The sequence below is a fragment of the Photinus pyralis genome, unplaced genomic scaffold (assembly GCF_008802855.1).
Source record: "Photinus pyralis isolate 1611_PpyrPB1 unplaced genomic scaffold, Ppyr1.3 Ppyr1.4_LG6, whole genome shotgun sequence".
Lineage (NCBI taxonomy): Eukaryota > Metazoa > Arthropoda > Insecta > Coleoptera > Lampyridae > Photinus > Photinus pyralis.
The window spans coordinates 42,318,322-42,344,104 of record NW_022170663.1 but is presented as its reverse complement, the minus strand read 5'-3'; the positions used below and the strand labels follow the sequence as shown (position 1 = coordinate 42,344,104).

The 25,783-nt window shown below is 36.3% G+C and overlaps 1 protein-coding gene across 2 annotated transcripts in view; it reads left to right on the top strand.

Moving 5' to 3' along the window:
• Positions 1–13,461: 13,461 nt before the first annotated feature.
• Positions 13,462–25,783, top strand: part of LOC116173299 (low-density lipoprotein receptor-related protein 2) — a 254,373-nt gene continuing 242,051 nt past the window's right edge. Inside the window, exon 1 of one of the 2 annotated variants that reach the window (XM_031490672.1) lies at positions 13,462–13,793. In XM_031490672.1, coding sequence (XP_031346532.1) covers positions 13,685–13,793 — 109 coding nt within the window. In that variant the 5' untranslated portion in view covers positions 13,462–13,684. The remainder of the gene's footprint in view (positions 13,794–25,783) is intronic. The other variant, XM_031490671.1, reaches the window with a different exon arrangement.

The window sequence follows — 25,783 nt, the reverse complement described above, 5'->3', positions numbered from 1 at the left end:
TGCATTGCGGTTAAACCAAGTCAATTTCAAAAACAAAGATTGAAACATACAAATAGTATAAAATGCGGCATACAAAACACAAATACGATATAAAGAAATGCAAAAATTACTACCTGCATTAAATAACACAAAATATCAACAAACGTTTAGGTATGGAGCGACGCGTTCACGACCGCCATTCAAGACAAGATGTCAAACGTAACGTAACCCCCGTTCATGGTTTCTAGGTGGCGCAGGCAGCTTTTCCCCACCTAGAAATTGCATGGTTGCCAACTCTCAAAAATGTATGTATCGTCGTAAGTTATATATACAGGGTAGAACCTTTCAAGGCTAAGCTTCGCTTAAATTTGTCGGTGCATACGGCCATAAGGGGTTGTAGTGTCAACTCTCACTTTCAAATTAGTAAAATTTCACTTAAGAATCTGCAAGAATCACTCAAGGTTTACAAATCCTACCACCTATACACGCCATTTGTAAGTTCCACCAGCGCCTCTAGTGTTAAGGCTAGTCCTCATGCATACGAAATTCGCAATTTCTTTCTGGATCCGTAGTCGGTAAGTTAATGTCCACAATGGGCGTGGAAGACCAATACTGTTGACAATGTAGCCCTGTCTTCGGGGTCTTCCCCTTTTCTATTAGTCAAGCATTATAAACTTCAGCATTGATTTGAAAATAATGTTGTAGAGTGTGTTGCCTAAGAGTCCATGCTTATAACACTCCAGCTTTGACTCCTATCCATTCAGATGGGTGGTGCTTCAGACTAAAGCAATAGAAATTAATTATATTGTATTGATCGTGGATAAAATTAGTGTTAATTACGATAATGATAATATCTGACTCTTGTACTGTACCCCTCGAATTGGTCCGACGTGTGCAAGCATAAAAAATTATCACATTACATCGTAATTACCGCAAGTAGGTTGATAACCACCATGCACTTTTCCAGCATTTTCGTGGCCATTTCAAGACTCTTTTGATATATCCACAAAGACCACACAAGTTAATACAATCTACTAACATTGATTTATTATTAATAACCAATTCCACTTCTGAAGTAAAATTTTATTCATTCATTTCCATTTTTCATTTGCCATTCGAGAACAGGAAATAACTTAGCATCCGGCATTTCATTAATTAAAACGCATTAATGAATTGGATTAAAAAATAAGATGAAGCAAATAGAAAAACCTCCGGAGTGCCGTTAATTTTAGTCATCCATCTACAGACGCGCACGCAACGCTCTTAAATTTACATTTTGTCTAATAAAAGGACTTGACCTACAACGACAGTTACCCAAAAGGTCTCAATGGCATTCAAGTGTTGCATAAAAATTATCTTCTAGGTCTTTGACTTTGACTCGTCGTTTAATAAGAGGAAAGGAAGCAGGTGAAACGCAGAACCGTATTAGGCTCTGCTTACATCAGTAACCTTAGAAAATCGTAGGTGTCTATCACCAAACGGATGTATTGACGTTCCATTTTTTAATAGCTACATCACGGTCGTAATTTAATCGATGCATTAAAATTACGACCGACCGGCCAGCCCCAAATATAATTATATCAATTACCGTTGGCGTACCGCAATTTAGTTATAATTTATAATTACGCAACGTTATACTCCCAACAATGGGGTTTGCGGCAGATTTTTCCAAATAAAAATTATTTCCCAATAAGGATCTGTTAATGGCGGAACGAGCGACTGGTACAGAATGGTACGGCGATTTCAGCGGGTATCGCGAAGGACAAAGTAGCGGCCCCACTCTTATTACCTCTACCTAAACAACATACACGATGAAGTCTACAACGTGCAATGTGCGGAGATGAATGCAATGACATTGAAATTTATCCTCTATTTTTTTGGCACGCGGAACATTTTTTTGTTACATAATTATCTGCACGAAGAGACGATATGGTACGCAATTTTATAGAGTTCAATATTATGTACTACCTACATTAGAATTTATGGTGACCTTGGCAATAAAATTTGTGGTAGAGTACACCGTTTGCAGGTATTCTAAGGTCAACACAGTACTCAAATTAATGGAGTGTAACAACCCACATGCATAATCTTCTTTTAAAACTGCTTGAAATGCCCTAAACCACTGGGTTATCTCTAGATGAAGAAATTCATAGAAATTAAAAGATCATCATAGTACCTACCTAGTTCCAGTGATATTCAAGTTCTTTTTGCAGTTTTGCAAATCATTCCCATTTAACGATTTTTACGTTGTCATGCCAAGAATTTATTGTACTTGAATTATCAATTTTCCGGTTTGGTTTCGCTATTTGCATGCTCGGAAATCCATATACCAAATTTCGGCTAGCTCAAAATGTTATCCCCGTTTACACTCGTAGCAATTTTCAAATTTTCTTACAAAATTTTAAATATCACACCCAAAAATCTAGGTAAAGCATTTGGTTGTTGTGTTCGCTGTCGAGGATTTCGGATTACCAGTTTATTCGAAAACTTGTTTTGGCCCCCTCCATTTCTTTTGACACACTCAATAACCCTGGATACTGGAACTTTTTCACATCTGTCCTCCTCGCCTTTGTTAGCTCATGGAAAATGAAAATGGTTAAATTACGTTACCCTTAATCACAGTGATTGAAAAACAATAAAACAAACAACACCTCTAGTTAATCTTCTCATAAAACTTTTCCGTATAAATTGTCTGGATTCAGGATCCCCTAGCCCAGGTCAACGTTGGACAATTGTCCGAAATAATGGAGATTAATTTATCATACGTTCCGCATAAACTGAAGAGATTCCCTACGGATTGAAACTGTTCCAGCCTTTCTTAAGTCAAGGTGCGCCTTTGTTGATAATAGGGTTCAAAATTTTTCAAATTACGCGCGATTTGTAACACGTAATGTAGTCGCAGAATATTTTATTTCGTGAGAAATGGACTTTTTTAGTAGCACGAAAGTTATTTTATCGTCGCTCAAATTTGCGATGGAAAAAATTCTAACATGCCACTCGTACGAAAATTGCAACGTGACGTTATGAAATCCCACATACGAATTGCGAAATGCACTACTTGCAATGGACTTGGCTTATTGTGTTCCTTCACTTCCTTCACGATAGGGTTTTATTTATTGCGACGAATTTGGAGTTCCCGCTCATTCGGTGAGATTTTGAACGAGCAGTCGCACGCCTGGCCGAGGTCGGCGATAACAGCGGTCTTGCGGATCGGTCTCGGAAGCTTCAGGTGTAACCTCAACCGGACAAACGGCAACCAGCAATCGGTCTAGTTCAGAACATGGCGGCGGTCATTTCATAAAAACTGAAACAAAATTACTCTTTAGTGGAAATGAAAACAACAAAACTCAAAGAGGTGGAAAAGTAATTGCGGGAAAGCAAACAATATTCCCCTCTTATAATTAGTGAAATGCAAAGCAACAAGAAGCTCACCTTGAAGTTAACGAAGCGGTACCTAGCAAAAGTTCGCTAAAAGCTAATTCCAATTAATACTGTTAATAATGTTAAAAGCGAAATGAAACGGTACTTACAAATATAATAGGCAAAAATGAAAAAGCGAAAAATATTTACTTACTATTCGGTTAAACGCCAAAAGCAAAAGTGCATTTTCTATTTATCTAAACGTCCATTTCGTGTAGGGAGTAACTGGAATTCCCATATCGCACGCTTATACCTTCGATACGTTCAACTAACTTAAACTGTTTTAATTAATTACTCTTTTCTCCGACATCGGAAAAATATGGGACAGATGTCAGACTTCAAGTTTTTTAAGAGCGCTTCTTTTGAGATAAAACCCCAGCTCAATTAGACTCATTTAAATGTGAATAATTATACTTATCTGATTAGTCGGAATGAAAATGACCAAATCCGGCATCCCAATTGTTAATCTGAATTCGCAGGTCAAATGGCGAGATAATGGATATCATCATCTGGTATCTACGAAAGCTTTACGACCCTGCTGTCCGCTTTAAATTTATCATAGAAAGCTAATAATGGCTTATCATGTCTGAAATTTGAAAATAGTAATTTGCCGTCTTCTTCTCTGCCAAGAGAGCTTTCGGCGGCTATAAAAACAATTTAAATATTCCTACCGGAACGATTGCAAAACTATAAATTTACTACTTCAAACAAACAATTGCACAAAATAAAAACGCAGAAACCTCACTGTTCGTCTCCTAGAGTGAGTAAATTAAGAAATCACTTAGTAACGAAACGCTTCTAGATACCGGGTGTTCAGTAAAGCTGGTCGACTCCACAAACATACGGTGTGGTCATAACTTCAGGACGTAAGGCGGGTGCTTCGTTACATTATTAATTTATTTATTTGTTTAACAAAAATACCATTATTACAAAAAAATACAAAACATAATATCATAGCAAAATGTAATAACAAAACGAAGTGTGACTATAAATCAAAATTATGGACCTCGTCCATCAAATTTATTTTATTGCCTTTATTTGGGGCAGAGTGACCCCCCCCCCCCTTTCTTTAATGTTTATACTGAAACGACGGTACCGTATAGTACTTCGATTCTGCTTAATTGTGCTTTCTGTACCTTTGGACATTTGGAAAAAATCAAATGGGGCTTAGCTCTCCAAAATTAAAGTTTTTATACTTAAGCTACGGTATTTTGAGTAGTACTTAGATTGTACTTCATTTGATTTTTCCAAAATCTCCGAAACCAGGATGGCACAAACTGTGAGCATAAAAGCACAATTGAGACACAGATACAAAAATTGGTTTGAGCCAACTGGGAGAGAGGGCTAATTTCACCTTTTTTGTTGTCCGCCCAAGAATTGTAGCCTTTAATTTTGGATTCGTTATTTTCATGTTGAGAAACCGCTAAATAAGACATTTCATCAATATCGGAATTTTTTTAGAACTTTGTAGGGATTTTATAAAATAAAGTTGCTAGTTTTGGGACCTCTGGTTTGTCATTCATTTTTAGCGCCTAACTACCACAGTTTTCAATATATTTAGTTCGTTCTTTTTGTATTCGATAGCTTACAACTCTCACAAGCGAGTCAAGGAAAATTTTGACGATTAATGGGCGCATGCGCAAACTGCGCAATTCAACTAAAGTCTGAAATTCAAAGTCTAATGTTTTGGTTCGATGGAACTCTAATAAATACGCATAGACTTTAATTGATTGAATATATTAATAAACAAGTCGAATTCCACTTTTCTTTACACTTTCCTGTATACAAAATATAAAAAATGCAATCCTTATATCGCGATCACGTGTCCCTGCTAAATGTTAAAAAAATTTTAATCCAACCAAAGGAATGGTACCTAATTAAATGCAAACAAAACAAAATTTCCAATCACTGAAACAAAAATAACCAAAATCCTTTCCTTGGTTCTGATTCTTTGCAATGAATGAAATGCAATACAGAATCTTTTTATACAAATGGTTCTGATAGGTCGATTTCTTCAGGAATGTCAATGTTACTTTCAACAAAATCAATACGCAAATTCCACTGTCGTGGTGAAGACCAAGAAAAAATGTCCATACGTATTTCGAACTGCAACAAACCAGCTCCAATTTCGCAAAAATAATGCACGATGTCGTAATTTTGCACTGGAATTAAACGCCAAGTCCCGCTGTGTTGATATTAAAAATTTTGCCCAATTAAGTAAGCTCTATGATGTAAGTAAATGCATCAATCAATTGTCATATAGTATAAATCAAAAATGCGCATGCGCAAACTGCGCAATGCCCGCTTTCTTACTTATAGAGATATTTTTTTTAAATTTTAAGCATAACTGTGTTTAATAAAATCAAACGTAGGGCATATAATGGAAATCAAAAAATAGGTAATTTTTGAAATTTTAAGATGCTTCCAACAAAAGAAAACGTAGCGCCCAGATACACGCTTTAATCATAAAGAAGCTTGTGCCCATTAGCCTTTCGGAAAGTACTGCTCTGTGCATAGAAAATGCAACGATTTACTTAGGTAGGTACACTCTTCGTATTGGAAACATTTTCACGAATATGAATACAACTCCACGTCTGCAAATAAAATATTTAATTCAATTTTGCCAAAGTTGAGTGCGGGCGGACTGAAAGGAACTGAAAGCTTGTGTTGTGAATATATAGAGAAGAGAAAATAACTTTTCGAGAACTTTTATGATGCGTATTTCAAGGATAAAAACTCCCAGCAATTTATTTCATATAATTCATTTTGTAAGGTATACAAATTTCTTTTGTTAAATCAACTCTGTCGCACACACAAAATTATGAACAATACTGTATAACAATAATAGGATACGTTTCCTGTATTATCAGTGAATAGAAAGTTTTTGTTACGTGTATTATAATAACAACAATAATACCTATCCTTTCAGTCACTTATTTACCTTAGCTTTATTACGACCGTATTTTATCTTTTAAGTGTTACTGGTAGAATGTTGATTTTAGAAGTAGGTACTTATTCCATACGGAAGCGGGCGTATTGTATCATTAAAATGGTTACCTGCCGTGTTTAGTCTTTGTTAGAAGTTAGGTCGAATGCGTTTGTTAAAAACAACTGCGGAAATTTATGCAGTCAATACATTCGACAAAGTTCCGCAATTAACCTAATTAAGCACGTTTCAGATTAATTGCACTAGTGATCTGAAGCAATTCAATTAGTACATTTAATATTAATTTGACATTGAAATCAAAGTCAAAAGTGCCAAAAGTATCGTAAGTAGTGGGACGAACTACTGTACAACGGAAAGGTTGACCCCAAAGTCTATAATATAAAAAATTATATTGGAAGACTAACTTGTAATCCATGTCAAATGTCTGAACTGATTTTCAATACTCTAAAACTTAGATACAATAGGAAAATCTTAGGTGGTTATACTCCAGGAGGCAGCGACATTTTTTGTGCATTCATTTCTACAAAGCTGATATTCTGCCATTTTATTGTTTTGATAGTACAAGTAAACAAAACGGTAGGTAGTCTGCCGCGTTTGCAACAATGTTCTGAACATGTTAATAAATAATATGTACATGCCTCATTTCTGCAATATCAATCGTATGGAAACTGGTACTTTTGTTCACGATTTTCTATGAACAGTAGCATTAAATTTTGACACAAAATAGCGAATGTCAATGATATTATTCAGTTATGAGTTATCGATCACACGGACAGACGAACAGACAGACGGACAGACAGACAGCAATACAAAATTATAAACAATCTCGAGGATCGTTAATAATGAGAAATACAACTGAAAATGAACTAATTCGTATATCATTAGATAAAGAAAAAAAATCTTCTTTCGATTGGTGTCATTATAAACCCGCTAAGACCTAAATTATCATGGGGAGCCACGATCTGCAAAAAACCTTTTTCCCATGTTAATTGCCTATGTTCGTTTTTGAAATATTTTTATTTTATGCCCGTGTATATAATAATTTAGAGGTACTTTTAGCAGAGCAGTGCAGCAGCTGCGCTCGGAAAATCGTACCTACCTTCCAGCGTGTCTACCGAGCCCGAGACCTTAGCAACATCACGCGATCGGTAGACCATTTTTTTTGTTTCTTATGACATCAACTTATTCCAACAAACATTTCATCTTTGTAGAAATAAGTTCAATTGAATAATTTTTTATGCATCTTGCGTGGGTGGTAGACTTGTGATAGCAACGCTTCCAGCTCGGTGGGCTATTACCATACTTCATTTTTAGGTATACTTAATTACTGTACAAACTTTCATTCTTGTAGAAATGAGGAATGTAATATTATTTATTAACATGTTCAGAACATTGTTGCAAATTTGGGCAACACCGCCGACGCGGTAGACTACCGTTTTGTTTATTTGTACTATCAAAACAATAAAATGGCAGAATATCAGCTTTGTAGAAATGAGTGCACAAAAAATGTCGCTGCCTCCTGGACTATTATGGATTGTTAGCGTAAAAGCTTTGAATTTGAAAGTCATCAATTCAGTTACGAAGCTCAGCACGCAAAATAAATCACACAAAAAACATCCTGCTAGATAGTAGCATAGTGTAAGAATACACTAAGATAGTAGGTATATGAGCATGAATTTCAGCTAATTACATAACTTTTAATTGGAGTTAATAATATTGTTGTCTATGTTCCCACTATTTATGTAACCGAGACATTGTGACATAGAAATACATAATTTAGCACCCGTAATTATAAAAAATTCCACGTTATTTTATAGCAGATAGGTATGTATTTTTAACAATGAATTCTTAAGTTGTTAATAATTAAGGGTTTCGTATAATAATTAGCGTTGTCTTAGTATACATGTGCTTAATTAGATTTGATTAATAATATTATTGCCCATGATGTTGCTTTTAAAACAAACGCAAGTAAGTAGACTACTTAATTGTGCTTGGTATACCTATAAGGGGGAGAACAATGATTGTTATTAGCTGGGACTATTTCTTCCTTGATGTCCATGTACCCTAATATCCTAAAATCTGTACCGTCCGCGAAGGAAGAGAGCTATGTTCCGACGCCTTCCCGCAATTCATCTAAAACAAGGTAAAGAAAACAAGGCAGCGGAAACCACGTCGGCTGAATGAGTCAACCAAAGCACCTGCATCCACGACCGAACACGCCAACACCGCAACCTCCCAAGGCACACACATACACTAGACGTCGCCGAAACCAAATCGATCCCGCAACAATAGGCTAGAGAAGCTAACACTCATTAATGACTCTCACGCCAAGCACCGTTGGCAGGCCAATCCAAAAAATGTGCTGTCCCTGCGCTCACGACTGCATAGCTGGACAGGAGCCAAGGTGGACTACAACTGGAAGTCCCCATCAAACGTGGATGTAGACTTGAAAATTAGAACTGCGAATGGCGTAATCCTAAAAAGAATACACGAGATACCAAAGGTAATTAAGCCACTTACGTATTAATAAATCCAAATTTATATCCTCCAAATTGAGAGAAAAATGCCTAACTCGATTCCAAAACTACTTCTAGAAATACACCACAACTGGTTAATCGCCAAAAACAATATTTAAAGCATTTGCAATTACACCAACATGGAATTTATTAATCCCACACTTCAAACCAAAACCAAAAGTACCGCAATACCTTCTGATTTTTCCAGTCCTGATTCGATGCTGCATTGACCACCATAGATTTTTAAGTTAAATCGTTGGACGTGAACGTGGATCGCATATATAACTCACGCCAGGAAAGATTGCCGGTCACAGCACACCTTGTGTCAATTTACAATCTGTGTTTTTTTAAAGATGCGGGCGACTTCCGGAATAGGATCGTGCCAATGTTGAACGAAAACACTTTTCGTTTCGACCCAGGTGTCGCTCACATCTTTAGAAAAACACAGATTGTAGACCGGGATAAGGTCTTCTCTGACCGTCAATCTTTGCTGGCGAAAGGTTTATATAAAGTTGAAATATATTACGTCTCCGGGTGCATGAGTTGATGTGTAGCCTTCCCCGGGTCAAAAGCATTAACACGTAGCTTTACAAAATGTGAATAGTATAATATCAAAGATCGCAAGTGTACTCGACCTAGATGATCGCGTTTAGTTTGTTTTGAGTCACTCTTAATCTGCCGGTATTAACATTTTCTCCAAAATATTACTCTGCACTCGAAACTTTTGCAGTGTGCACATTTTAAATCCTTTGGGGTTTTGTGAGTTAAGAGATGCCGTTTCAGGACAGGGTGATGTGTTGCAAAATCACAATGTGCACATTTTAAATATTTGGAAGTATTGTGACTTAAGATATGTCTAAGTATTTAATTTTGCATGCATGCTTGCATAACCCGCTGTAGTAATATATCCCGCGTCCGTCCCGCTCCCGCGGGTTGACCTTTAATCGAAACGCGAATAACCTATACCTAGGTATACTATACTTTCTAATTTGATACTTTTAGATGTGACGGTTGATCAGATTGAAAACATTTGATTTGACAGTTGACTTGTTGTCATTAGTTCTCTTATTTACTGTTACAATAATTTTCTTTATATTTTTTTCGTGTTTGTTTTCGATATTTTAGTAGTTATTTTGTTTTCGGGTCGGAGGTGAATCTAACAAATCAATGATCATGAAAATCCAGCCGTTCTTGAGTTATAAGTAGTGTTATATACACGATTTTGTTTTATATACAGGGTGTTTTTTTGGGAGATTTAGTTAAACGTTTCTGGGAAAATAAAATAGGTAGGTTTTTGAAAATTTGTACTTAGGGGTTACTCTGAAGGCCGAATCAATGTAAACACTTCCGGAAACACCGGAAGTAGATAGTAACTGCGTTATTTTAAATGGCAACCCCTATTTTTTATTGCATTTTTGGATTCTACGTGAAATTTCAGTTCTTTTGATACCCACATGTCTATATCTGCCATTTATGGTTTTTAAGTTATTTTGACTTTAAATGGCGGATGCAGATGGTATCTTGATAATTGATTACTTGAAAACGGTTATGGTCGTGGTAACCTATTTTTATCAGTGCATAGAGAACATAATAGCACTAAGTAGTGCTAGTATGAAAGCCGTAATGCCATCCAAATGGTTAAGCTAAATAAATCTGTCATAAAGACAACGTCGGCGTCTTGAACTGATCTTAACCCAACCCCAGGTTCGAAGCGAACATGACAGATTTATAGGGCAAAGTGGCAACGTTGCAATCCCAGCATTACAATCAACACAGTTCCAGTTAAATTTAAAACAAAAGAATGGAATGGCGCATGATCAGATTGTCTAAGGTGGGGCCCCCTTACGTTATACGAACATAATATAATGACTCGGGGATCAGTGGGACAGGAACACTTAAATAAAATGCTTTAATGTGTGCGAGTTCATTTATTATAAACATATTCTGAAAACCCGGAAATTTGGATTTGGATCATTTTGTGCCTTCAACGTGGCAAAAACGGAGGAAACGTAGATTTCCACAAGCACATGGACATTAGTTAACAATTATCATCTTGTAAATTACATGTTAGATGGAAAATACCTCATACCTGATATAACAAGTTGCACAATTCATATAGGTACATACGTAAACATACTGAACTATATAAAATACTTGACCCGATATCAAAGTGGCTGAATATAACTCAAACACAAGAACAAAGTAAAAACTCTATGAATATAACTCAGAATGCAATATTTCCGCTACCAAAAAGCTGTTTAAGTGACGCCAAGCCAAAACATCTAGCGCCTCTAGCGGAAGTTACAAAAAAATCAACAGATGGCGACGGCGGTGGCTCATGTCCCCAAAATCTCCAACTACTTGACTGGTTGCATCCGACGATGAAATATACAGGGTATTTGACGGGATATAGACATCTCAGTCTTATAAATTAAAAGTTTGTATGTTTATAGAATGAGATTAGAAAGGGCTATACTTTTATGTCCATGTAATTGTTAAAGGGTGGCTTGTGGACTCTGTGAATCAAATCACACAAGGACACAAAAATATTTGAGGTAGTACAAAAATTCTAGAACAATAGAATCGTTATGTAAAGGTGTAGATTATTTAATGATCTTATATTAACATCTTCAAAAGTATTGGGGGACAAAAATAAAACGGAACAATAAACAATTATTTTATATTAACAATGTTATAGATGGAAATTTATAATAATCTGGCGGTGTTTCTTTTTCTTAGAATTCTAGAAAATACCTGTCACCCCTGCTCAGGGCTGTTGCACACCTGGATCCCATAACCCGAAGTCAATATAAGGTCTAGAGACTGAGCTATAGCACGGAACGACAGACAGACGGGCGAATTTTTTCAGCGGGTAGCATCTGCGCGAGACAAAGCAAATTATTAACATTTCGCCCGCTCTGGAGATTTATTTGCCCGTTCTTAGTAATTAATCTGGCTACGGCCCTGCCCTTGCTACTTAATCGTCTTGATCCCGGTGTGGAGTTTTGCAACGGAACTGGAAGAAAGAGACAACATTCCAAACTAGATTTGCTACTAAACGCGTTAAAAGTTAATATCGATATCGACAGAACAATGTTGATAATATCAGAAGGGAAGAAATGAATGCATTTGGTATACCTACCAAGTAATGTTGGGGAGATAATTCTAAACCTCCATCTTCAGAGCCACATATACAGGGTGGTGACTTGCGTAACGCATCATAGGGATTTCAATGTAAAATTCGTAACATGCGATTATTGGCTCCGCAAATTATTTTAGAGCAAAAATGTATTAAGGTTTTTTGTAGAAAAAAATTTTTACGTCAATCAACCGTATTAGTTTTCAATTTTTTGCATAATAAAGACGGAAAATTGGAAATAATAAAACCCCCATCTTTTTCAATAATCTGTGATGCCATGGAATTTTATAATACAAAAACTACGCCATTATCCGTCATGCCATGGAATGTCTGCTATAAAACAAATCAAATTCTATCAAAAAGTATTAGCGAATTCAACATAAAGAAAGACCAAATTACTAAAAACGGTTTCCTAATATAACAATTTACAATAAATGTTCGAATAAGTCACCATTAACTGCAATACAGTAATAAAAAGTCGATCATAAAATCCATGTGGAACTGCTGCTAATTGATAACTTGATATTTTTTGTTTTAGAAAATTCCATGGCATCACAGATTATTGAAAAAGATACGGGTTTTATTTTTCCAATTTATAATTGGGGGAGCCAATAATCGCATGTTATGAATTTTACATTGAAATCGCTATGATGCGTTACGCAAGTCACCACCCTGTATAATAGCTCCTCCGTGAAGCTTTTCGTTATTTTTCTAATTTCTAATTTTAAATAATCGATTAATCGCACACATTTTTCATTTTCTTTCATCAATGTATTTTGTATATCAAATTCATGTATTTTCACCGCCATGACCAATGACCAATAGCGGGGTTTAAATTGGCGGCATGGTCGAAGTCGGGATGGCTTGATACATTATCAGCCAGATCTGTAAATTTCCAGAAAGATCCCGGTAGCTGTTTCGATCTAATTGTCGGCACTAACTTGATGTCTTTATATTCTGAACATTTACAAAGATATTTGCATTCTCGGCCGTTCAACCTTGATGAAACTACTACCCCAATCGTTCTCGCGATGGGGTAACGTATCAGACAACAAAAAAAGTACAATGTTACGGCATTATTCATAACGTGTAACACGAGCCAACCTTAGCAAGATTCACTTTAAACCGGAACTGAATAAATTTGAAGAGAAGCCAGTTTGCGACGCGTCACTAATACATTTACGTTTTTTTTTTCTAATTTAATATTCCCCTAATGGCATCCTAAAACAGAAGGTAAATCCTTCGCCACCGCTGTACATACGAAATGTCCGAGAGATTTCGGCTTAACCCCGACGCGAAAGGTTGCGTTAGGTTAGCAACAAATTAATTAATGAGCGAATAGGCGTTGAGTTCGAATAGTTACCGGTACTTGTAATGGAAAAAGTATACAGAACCTGCTTTGGTTATTGGAACACCTGAGTTGAGGTAAGAGGGCAAGCGCGCAACTTTGATCATCGGCAACCGGCGGGACATGCTTTCAGTTGCGGAGCGGCGGCGGTTAGAAGGATATTATTGTCATTCTCTTTGCCGGCGAATCGCGAATTTTAACATTTTTACGATAATAAACGCGTTATGTTCAAGAGGTACAATTAACGGATTAGGAGTGAATCTGGTGTTCGGTTTTATGGTTTTCTTTTAGTTTTGTGTTTTTTTTTTCTTTGTGAGTGTGGTGAAGTTTTAAGCATGAAGTGTGTACAAAATGGCCCTAGTTTGTGGGGACCATTCTTTGGGGTTACGGCGACGTTGTGCTGGATTGCGTTGCAGGTGTTTGCCGATACCAGAGGATTATCAGGTGAGTGTCGAATTGTGATGCGTGATAAACACCGATAAAGGCGGCGACGGGCTGCGATGCAGTTTAGAAATGTTTCGTTTTTTTCCGCTAATTACACAACTAACTGTACGATTCGAATACGTGGCACTCGATGTGATTATCTACCTACTTCGAAGGTACAGTTAAATGGATAAATTTAACAATTAAGAACCCTTATGCGCACACCTTTAATAGTAATGGGAAGGTTATTCACCTTCTATTAAGTAATATTCCCGTGGACGAATTGATTTTTTTTGTATTTCATTCTTGCCGCTTTAACGCAAATTGTTATCAATTATAATCGGTGCGTTCATAAAGAAATGAATGGGAAGGTTAAATTAGCTCTTTCCGGTCGTACGCTCGAAATGGGCGAAAGTAAATAGGGGTGTAGGTATATTGAGAGGACCTCGTTAACATGTTAAAGAATGCATGTCAAATCCTCTTACTGTTAGTAGGGGTCGTATATGTGATTGACAGAAATGTTTGCAGTTTTATTTAACGCTCAAACATGGAAGAATGTGACGACTCACGAAGAAGTAGTTTACGTACTTGTAGGTCATTTTACAACTCAACCGGTTTCCGATGGTGCTTATCTCTACCTGTTACCAAATAATACGCGATTCGCCTACGTCACACCGTTACCAGAGAAGAAGAAACTTTAACGATAATTATTTGCACTAATTCAAGGTTAACATAATTTCGAATTTATTTATTTCCTCATTATTGTAGCGCCCGCTGCGAGACTTAACGGCGGAAAACTTCTCTAAAAGAAACTTCGGAAATCCCGTGTCTCGCCTTGTTTTAATTGCCTTTTAAACGTATTGCGATTAGATAACTAATAGTCTTAAGGGTGAGAAACTCGACCACATATCTCTGTGGAAGTTCACATTTAATTTAAGGGGTGAAGGTCGATGCGTATTTATAACTTTTTATTATTCTTTTGAAACGCTTCTACAAAGTGAAACTGCGGAATAGTTCGAAAATATTTTCTACATTAATATAGAGCGTGTACTCAAACATTATTTGCCTAAGGGTTGATATGCGTAAATTGAAGATTTATTAAAATATTTATATAGTGTCTAGCGCTTAGCGTCAAACACCCCTAGGCGTTTTCTGCATTTAGACTTAAATAATTACCTCTTGTCGCTAATATTCGGTTAAAATAATAGCGGGCTCTTCTCCAATGAGAGGGTGGGAGTTTTTGGCGCATTTTTGTTAGCAAACAGTAGGTATCTCAATGCCTAAATCCAAAGAAATAAATTACGTGCATTTTTGGTAACCCCACGTGCGTCTCGACATTTTTTAAATAGGGGTATTTGCCACTACTGTCGCAAAAAATATGAAGACTCGCCTGTTAGGGCTAATAAATGAAATTACCGTTCAACCAATTGCAGGGTGTAGGATCTAACACCCCTCGGATGATACTTCCTGTACCATAAAAGATAGGTACCTAAAGTCTTTTGAGCAAAATTGTACACAATTACCGTCGTCATGAAATATATTTGATCACCAGGGGCGTGCTGTAATCCAGTGGCATATCAAGCTTGCGATTTTTTAGATGGAACAACCCATGCTTTATTAGAGATTTGGTCATTTGGAAAAAAGTACTTGTTAAGTACTTACCACTTTTTTTATGTAACATGTTACCTATACCCTTACCCTCGCCCTTACCTGTAACGATTTCGCTGTTGTGATTTTTTTCCCTCAACATTTGAGAGTTTTTTCAATTTTTTTTTAGAGAAATTAAATCACGCCGGCGGATAAGTTTTGAATTGGAGCATAGACTAAGACGTCTTCCTCTGTCACATAATTTTAGGCTTGATTTTAGGTAAGTACTTCTCGCCAAATGTCATATTTTTTTAAAATTCCAAATGGCACCCCCCATAAACAAACTATTAGTAAGTACAGTCACCGGGGATCAGGATTCGAAAAAAATACAAATTAAAATCTGCTTATTGATTTATCTCGGAGGTGGAGTAAGGAATGTAAATACATCGTATAGGTAATAAAGAATCCATCTACTAAATTTTATCGTAATCGGTCCATTCGCTATCGAGATATCGTGCTAACGGACGGACAGACACCGCAAAATTATAAATTCGAAAAACTGTCAAATTTTGAGGTAAAATAAGGGGTGTTCTATTAAAAAAAAACTCGAAGTTCGATCGCCACTAGAATACCTACAGTACGCGCCTGGTGACTAGAAATATTTTAGAAACATGGCGACGGTAATATAGTGAACCATTTTGCTCCTACATTTTTTTCGATATTTTTTATGGTTAAGGAATTAAGATGCTACACCCTGTAGATGTCATATGTATCCCAGTTTTATTCTATGGTGTTTTTAGAGGTTCAACTCTCGGTCCAACCACTCCCCAAAGTTTCATCACAATCGGATGAACGGTTTAGACCGAGGTTTAGGCATAAGGGAAAGACCGAGGGAAAGACAGACAGACAAACATTCATTTTTATTTATAAGACTAACGTTGTATCGCCGATCCTGACGAACCTCGTATAAAGGGTGTTCCTCGGGGTGTTCCTATGATGTCAATACGGAAGGGGCTAATTCTTTGGCTTATTTTATGACTAAAAGTTCATGCAAACATAGGTCCGCAAACGCTTCGTTACCGATCTACAGGGTGTTATAATTTCACCGCACATAATTTATAAACAAACAAACACAAAATACAATTTTTAATAGCAACTGTCAAAACTGATAAAAACAAGATATCCAAATAAAGCCAGGGCCAACTGGACCGTTTTAAAAAGTATATTTTCATTCACCTGCCTACCGGACACACAGACACGAAAAAATTACAAGAAACCGCAAAATTATGTCTGTTTGGTATTTTGCAAATTTGAGCGAAATATTTATCTTAAAAATTGTAGGTGATATAAAGAAAAAACCGAGGAAAAAATTAAACAAGTTTTGGTAATGCAGATCAGTATTTTACGAGGTATTTTATTAGCAAAGTTTAAAATTATGCATCTCACGAGTAATGTAACTCAAAATAGACTAGAGCCTTCACATCTACACTATAATAGAAAGCTTTTAGTGAAAATTTCGAGGAAAATTTAAAGTCTCTAGCAATTGTAATAGCTGAGATCTCAGCCGGACAGCCAGCCAGACAGCCCGAGCCAGCCATAACGAATATAATAGCGTATTTTTTTCAAAAATGCGCTAAAAATCGTGGGCGGTACCTATGGACTTTTACTCATAAATTGAGCCAAAGAATTAGTTTCGTGTTTACATCATAGTTAGGAACAACCCGAGGAACAACCTGTGTATGGGATAGATTGAGACTACCTAACATTTACTGGAACTTTTCTATTAATGCCATTGCAGTATCCGCATCGAGGTCCACATTTTAAATCCTTTGAGATAGATTGTGATGTGTAGAAAAATCACACTGTACACATTTGAAAAACTTGAAAATATTGTGAGTTAACATATGCCTATCTCACATTTCTTTGTACTGATGGTACCGGCACATGATACAATATTTGTTGTGTCATAGTATCCCCACAGATGACTAATTGAGAGTCTATAGGAAAAGCCAACTTGCCCCGTTGGTGGACATTAATAAGTGCAATTAATAGAATATGAACAGTGGGGGCGAAAGTGGGGGGATGATGCGTGATCTTTCTCCTTCTTACGTGCTTGGTACAGTAGTTGGTTATATAATCACACTGTGCACATTTTAAGTCCTTTGAAGAGATGTCGTTTCATGATATGTTGAAGGATTGTTGCAAAATTACAATGTGTACACTTTAAATATTTGGAAGTATTACCATTGTATATACACCTATACATACACCTATATACAATGGTATGGTATTACCGAGGGTATTACAGATGAGTTAACAGATGTCTACTTAAATTTTCTTTCTTGCTCATTGCATATTTTGCACATGTTGGTTGGATCCTGAAAATTTGTATGCTAAGGATGTCGTTTCAGAACATGTTGAAGATTTGTTGCAAAATTGCAATGTGAGTATACACTAAATCTTTTGAAGTATTAGTATTTTTAAGCGGCGAGCGTTTATTGGTCATTATTACCTACCAAGTTATTTGAATTTGTAATATTTTCTAAAATGCCGATTTCTAACCAAGAAGCATTTAATATGCTGGCGGCGATGTTCGCATTGAAAACACTCAAAATCGAGCTCCAAATATATCGCCAGTATATTAAATGCTTCTTGGTTTGAAATCGGCATTTCAGAAAAGATTTAAAATTCAAAAAACTGCACTTTCTGAATGTAAACACAGCAGAATAATTTACAAATTATGGCTGTTATTATTTTATAATGCATCGTGTTTCATTTGTTTAATTTTCCAAGGCCTACCTAAAAGTGTAGGGTGCTTTTCTTTCGCGCCATCGAAAAATACCGGAAATACGTCAAATAAGATACAATTTAAGCATTTTTATTAATTCATTAATTAATCTCATTTTCTCAATATTTGAGGTTAGGAACGAGATTTTGAAAAACGGTTTTCACTGGCCTCTTTGGATGTTATTTGGCTACTTTTTCATAAAGAAAAAGTCATCATTCTGTTTGATTTTTTAAATTTTTTTAGGTTTTTGGGTGATAATGTCAAAACTAGCCCCCTGGCGGAGAAGGATTCACAACTAAATTAACTATATTCGTTACAATTGGTCAAACGGTTAAGAACTTAAATCAATAATTGCAAAAACAATTGAACGCCCCACGCCATCTTTGTTTTTTAAATAACCGAGTTCTTGTTTTTACGAAAATGATAGATAAACTGGTTCTCTTTAAAAATGTGAAAAAAGAATGTTTAGTTTATTATGCGAAATTGAAAGAAAATGCAATTTTAAAATTTAAGATGGCAGTTGCGTCCTCTGGTGGTCATTTTTAGAACTTGAAAATATTTTCCAGCGATTCTTCATAACCGATTTACCCAATAATTTTTTTTACCCCTAAGTCATACGACGAACGGTTCCCGAGATATGGCCGAGGAACAGTCTTATTGGGTCACCCGGTACATAACCTACAAATAATTAAAGGCTGGTTCAGTTGTGACTCGCACATTATCCAATACGTGTATGTAGTTGTGAACCGCACAAATCCTATAGGTTGATGCGTTTTTTTTAATGGAACATATGGAAACACCATTGCATGCAAAATCATATGTTCCAATGTAAAATAAACGCACTGTATAGCAAACTGTCATTTTCATGCAGAATCACCCCCGAAGTTTGTCGCACTTATTCACTAACACCGAGACTAACACCCTATATGTAGAAGATTTTGCAAGGTTACTTTCTTCGCTATTTGATTTGTTGTGATGCCGAGGCTTACAAAGCAAGTGTTTTTTTGCGCCATTTACGAAAAAAATCTGTTTTTTCACTCCTCACAATTTCAAACTTGTCTGTTTATTGCCCTTATAATTTTAGCCGAGATTTTAGCCATTAGCCAAAACTCAAACATTGAGCGATCATTTTGAACCATGTAGATTCAAAATCTTGATCTAAATCCCAATTTGATCGAGGAACGGGGGTTTTCCATGGGCACGCGTTAAAAATAAGGATTGCGCATGTGTAGATCTAACTTTCTTATTTATAGACGGAGTTTTCTGACATTTTAAGGGAAGATGTTTCCTATAAAAGCAAATTGAAATCACATGTTAAAAAATCGGCAGCACATAGTAAGTTTACTGAGTCCAAGCTACACTATAGACAACTCCAAATGTCAACATTTAAAAGAATTTTATGAAAAAGAGAAAAATTCTGTTGTACAAACATAAAGGCCGTGATAAAGGCCGACGCGCACTTACGGTGAAGCGCCTTTTTCGGTCACATTGATTTAAATAGGCAAACACTCATTTGAGCGAAGCGCGGCGCGGGGATATCGCCGTATAAAATCAATGTTAACGAAAAAGGCGCTTCGTCGCGCCGCGCTCCGCTGCGCGTAAGTGCGCGTCGGCCTTAAGTCTCTGTATCCTTTAATGTTAGGTATGCAGAAGGTTCCGTTAAGTAGCTGATAACATTTTCCATTCGTCAACAATAGCTGCTTACTGTATCTTTTATTGCTTTAATTATAGCTATTAAGATAACTAGGTGTTTTATACTCAGTTTTATGGGTAGGTACTTTAAAGGACGATGCCCATTTTAAATTGGAGCGATCGAAGGGTGCGTGGTTTTAATGGGCAATGAGCAATCCAAGCGGAATCAGTCTCTGTGAAAAAATATTTTTTTGAAAAATTGGGGGGTCTAGAATTTTCTGGATAATCCGAAAATACAATAATTACGGGTATTTCTGTTTAAGGAAAAAATATTTTTCTGCCTCGCTTTTTTGAGGCACCCTGTATAGGTACGTACATTTTGTATCAAAATATATGCACAATCCAAAAACAAAATCGACTCGGCCGAGCGTATTTCTGAACATGCCTCCATTTCATTTTTATTGAATTTATCCGTTATTCGAAAGAAGAAAATTCCCCTTACATGATGGTTTTGTCCGTCTGTCTGTTTCTCGTCCAACTCAAGAACGAAAAGAGACAGCGATGTCAAACCTTCGCCAATCGATTTGTACGATTCAGTGCTATTGAATATGAGCCGGATCAAAAGTCCGGTTTCCGAATGCGAGTGACAAAAAATTCCATTACTGAAAATCGTATGCGATTCTTTGTAACTTGTTCGATTTGTTGGTTGTAACATTTTTATATTAGAACTGTGCATCTTTGAGTTTGAACGAGTTTTGTACCTACTCTGTAAGGATATTTTTGTTGATTTTGGGGAAAATTGATTTGAAATTTTTTGGATGCAGTGGAGGGTCACTAGATTTCAGAATGAGTATAGGTGAAATGGTTTCCGTTACGTAAAAGTTTTAATGCTAATGTTAAAATTGTAAAGCATTTACTGTGGTGTATCGCAAGGGTGCATGTTGGGACCGTGTTTTTTTCTACAGTATTGCACAAAGTTAAAATTATTTGTAGTGGATCTAATGTAGCGGGGTAAATTAAGCATAACGTTCAGAAAGTATGAAAGCGATGGAGAGAATTTACACCGCCGATTCGTATAACAAACATGTATTTAGGATACGGTCATGATTATTTAAATTTATAATTGTGCTCGTAATTACAAAGTTACGGAACCGTTCAGGTCCCTGGTACGTCTCTGCATATACACCCTACATACATAATTGCATTGCTTCGAACGTTATGCACTAATTCCCAACGTAATATTCTTCGACTGTACCCTGTAAAAATCCCAAAGGCACTCCTCCCGTTTGCTTCGGGGATTTTTAAACTTTGACGTCGTCGTCGTTCGGATTGTTAACCAAATCGCCGGATTACAATGGGCGAACAATGACATCAATTTGCTGCACACGTCGCCTTCTGTTGTATAGTAGGAAATTCCAGTTTAGCTAACGGTACTGTTTTTCAATGAAAGTAGTTTAATATACCTAGCAACCTTCCGCTGACAGAATTTTCTTTCTATTCTTTCGAACAATCGACAAAGAGATCTATTTGATAATGGAAAATTATGATGAAAGTGTAGCAGACTTTTACCTAAGCGAAACGGTTCATTACACAAATTTTGGAATAATTAATAGAAAAATAACATTGTCTGTTAAAATAATAATGGCGTCTGCCGATGTTCATCTTGCTACGTAAATCTGATATTGTTTTATCAGATTTTTCAACGTACAAAGAAATGTTGACGATGTCATTTTCGATACACTCCCTTACGATTTTAAGCGCGGAACTTATGAAATACAACTTTTTTCAATTTCCAAATCGTTTACCCTTAAAATATATTCCTGCCCGAGTCTATAGCGGAGCAAGTGTATTTAATGTATTTTTTCTTTGATATTTAAATTACGTCTGGCATTCTCCTTTCTTTATATCTCGTTTTATATTCTTTATATTTTCGCTTAGAATGTTTCTCATTTCGGGTGCTCTCTCGCCAGTTCGTTTGTTTCCCATTACTCATCCTGAAACATTTTGCATGTGTTTTAACGTTTTAACAAATGGCAAAAATCCTTCATTCATTTAGTTTATGTCGCCACTCGCCATTACGTAACATTCACTTTAGGAAGTCGAGGAATGTGCATAAGTAACTCAACATATCTTCATGCGGTTGAAGGACCAAGTTGTCACCACCTCGTGGACGGATTCAATCGCATCGTGTCTGCTGTATTCACTATGTGAAAAATCCTGTCGGCAACAGGTAAACGATGGTATAAACCGAGGAATAAACAGACTTATCTGTGTGAGATCTGTGCAGGCGTGTATCGTCCTGTCGCAGTGTAGGGCGGTTCAAATTCGTGGCTCACCATTGGAATCTCTGTAAGGGCAAGAGATAGCGTTCTATGGAAATTCTGATAACAGCTTCAAATACTACACCAACAACGACAGCTACGTGTACAGGGTGGTTCAAATTCGTGGTTCACTATTGGGTCAAAGTTGTCTCGCCTCGAATTTAAAATTTTTGAAAAATATTTGACAGTAACTGAGATATCACCGAAAAACTGAAAATGTCAAATTTCGTTTTCATTTTCCCTACCTTAAACGGTCGGAAATGGACGGTTCCAGGTGGCACCTTCTATCACCACTTTTTTCGGAGAATCTGAATCTGGTATCAGAATTTCATAGCACGCTAGATGTAGAAGCCACAGGCTACTGCTTGCTTATTTCTTATGGGCGCCATATTGGATTTTTACGTAATAAAGAAAAAAGGAAATTCATTTAAATAATTCAGGCAAGATCTATATAGTTACAAGTTACCAATGGATGTTTTGTTGAGAAATGAATGTCAAACATTTGATTTTGAGATGCTTCCTGTAAATTTATGTAAAAGTGAAGAGTGTGACACGTCATTATTTTTCTTTTTTTTGTCCTCTATCTCATTCCGTAAAAATCCAATATGGCGTCCATAAGAAGTAGGAAAGTAGTAGCCGGTAGCTTCTACATCTAGTGTGCTATGGAAATTCTGATAACAGATTCGCAGATTTTCCGAAAAAAAGTGCCCATATAATTCGCTAACGCGAACTGTTCATTTTCGACCGTTTAAACTAGGGAAAATGAAAACGAAATTTGACATTTTCAGTTTTTCGGTGATCAGTAGTGGTAGTGGTCAGTAATTTTTCAAAACTTTGAAGTGCGTTTTTTAAGTCACAGAAAAGGTTACTTTGCTCTCATTTAACCTACACCTCGACCTACACTGTATCTCCCAACGTTACGAAGATCCCAATAGCGAGCCACGAATTTGGACCACCCTGTACATCAAGAAGACTTTTTTTTCTAAATACATGCACAAATAGTAGAAAAACAACATTTTTGAAAGGAGGCGTCATTTTTCCGACCAAAAAAACATTACGTTTTTGAAGTGGTTCAGTTTTCAAACCGTTATAACTTTTGTATTAGAGCAAGCAGTTTTGGTACATCATTCTCTTGGTTGGACTTAGATGCGATGTTGCCGTAATTCCACCGTTTCAAAATAGCCTAGAATTGCGTTTGATTTATACAGATGCAGCGGAGAACTAACGTGACTCTTTGGTGAATATGCACAAAATTTCAAATTACCGGAGCACAAACACGTATAATTTTTATCGCATTCGCCATTAAGGATACACAGGGTTGTCTGGTACACATAATCGTACGTACTTTAAATTTGTGTCAGTGGCGTACTTCTGCATGGCCAAGGGGGGCAAATCTTTTTAATGGCTACCTACTAGTTTTCATTACATATAATTAATAACGATTAATAATAAAAAATATTAATTAATATAAAATAGTGGTTACTATTAAAAAAATATGCTCCCCCTTGCAAAGTACGCTACTGACCACACATTTAAAGTACGTACATTAATAGCAAACTTTTTTTATAATTTCGGATACCATAAAGTTTCTTTAAAAAAATGTTGTTTTGAGGATATAGTTTCAGACAAAATTCCTGTATTTATAAGAATTACTAGATACAGTACCGAGTCGCCAGCCTAGCGACACCTAAATTATGCCAAAGCGTGCATGGTTGCCAGCCGTAATGAAGCATATCCCAAATGAAAATTAGAAGTTACTCGCCTCAATCTACCACGCCATCACAACTCGCTTATAAATATATATCACGAACTTAACCGGGCCGATAGAATGTAGGATTTTTTCATATTGCAAAAACATTAAATTTAAATATTTCCTCACTGATAAATTCTTTGGTGCTCCACTTCGAGCACTATTTCATTCTGACCGCACAAAACAGCGCAAACTTTTAAATATTTAAATAAGAAGTAAATTAAAAGTATACAGTTAGAGAATCCTAATCGTTTCGGGTCGTTTCAGTTTGCAGTAAATGAAATAAAAGATAAATGACGTTTTTCTGTCATATTTAGTATCTATTTAAGTCGGTAGTCATTAATATCATTGAATAAAATTTATTCAATGTGAATATTCATTCTTGGTTTTATTGGGCCGCTACATATATCGGTCAATGTACCGCGTGTCCTTTTTGGTTGAAACGGCAGTGTATCTCTGCTGTTTTTAAAAATAGAGACTTGCGGTTTTCGCGACCCTCTGCCACTTTTTTGTGAAACTTTTACCACAAACAGATTGAATCTAGATACGTTTGTTTCTGAGATACAGGATGAAAATGAAAAGTTAGACTTACATGGGGTGTTATACCCATGCAAGAAGAAGGTAAAAACTGCATATTTGAGATATTTTTACATAGAATCCAGTGGCGTATCCAAAAAAATTTTTGAACCCTTTCCGAATATTGACACAGTGTTAGTATTTTCTAAATGCAACACCCTGTATACCTTAACGTCAATTTTTTGCCTTCTTTTTACTGATTACATTGATGTATCATGCGCACATCCGGTTTTTACAATATGCGATATGCTTGTCTTTACTGTAGCATCTGTAGTTAAAATTAGTAATTAAATAAGATACGTCAAGATTGTTCTTGGTTTAGGTGTAAAAGCTGTAAGCTACCGAAAGCAAAAAGAACGCACTAAATATCTTGAAAACTGTAGGAGTAGTTAAGGGCCTCGGACGGACGGACGCAGAAAGTGGCTATAATAGCCCCTTTCCACGTGAGTTGGGTAATGCGCGAAAAGTATACGTTGTGATAACTCAATGTTAGGAAAAAGAATGCAACATTTATTGTAAGATGTACAGGGTGTTGCATTTAAAAAATACCAACTTGGGGTCAAATCTCAGAAACGGTATGATCAAACAATGTTTTTGACTGGATTCTACGTAAAACATGTTGGTAGGCGCTATTATGGGCACTTTCTTCGCCCGTCCGTCCGTCCGGGGTCGCAACTACTACAGTATTGAAGATATTAACTTCGAACTTGTAGCTCATAGTAACAGCACCTCAATCAAGAAAAATCTTAGGGATTAAACTGCGTAATATCAACTTTCTTATTTATGGAGATATTTTTAGCACGGTTTTTAAGAATTAAACAAAATGTGCTACTGTTTGGGTTTTGTCCGTCTGTCCGCCCGGACTCACTTGTGCGTTTTTGACTTTTAGGGGAATGGCCCTAGAGTCCTGGAATTTTTGCAATACGTAGCCTTTACCTTGAATGTGTGCCAGACGACCATTAAATTTCGCTGTCTCAAGGGGGGGATTCCTGAGATGCTGTTTTTGAAAGTAAAAAATTATCCGAGGGGTGTCACTTCAAATTTTGTGTAGGTACACTAAAATTCTCGAAAATTCTAAATGAAATTGTAAAAGAATTCTAAAAAACCTAAACAAATTCTAAAAAAATCTAAAGAACTCTAGAAAATTCTCAAAATTGTATAAAATAATAATTGTGTGTGCGTGTGCGGTCGGAAATGAAATCTAAAAAAATCAAGCAAATTCTAAAATATCTAAAAATTCTAGAAATTCCTGAACAATTGTAGTAAGAACTGCAAACATTGTTAGAAAATTCCACAAAATGATAGGTTGCCATGCGTACCTCACCACTTCAAATTTTGTGTACCTACACTAAGATTC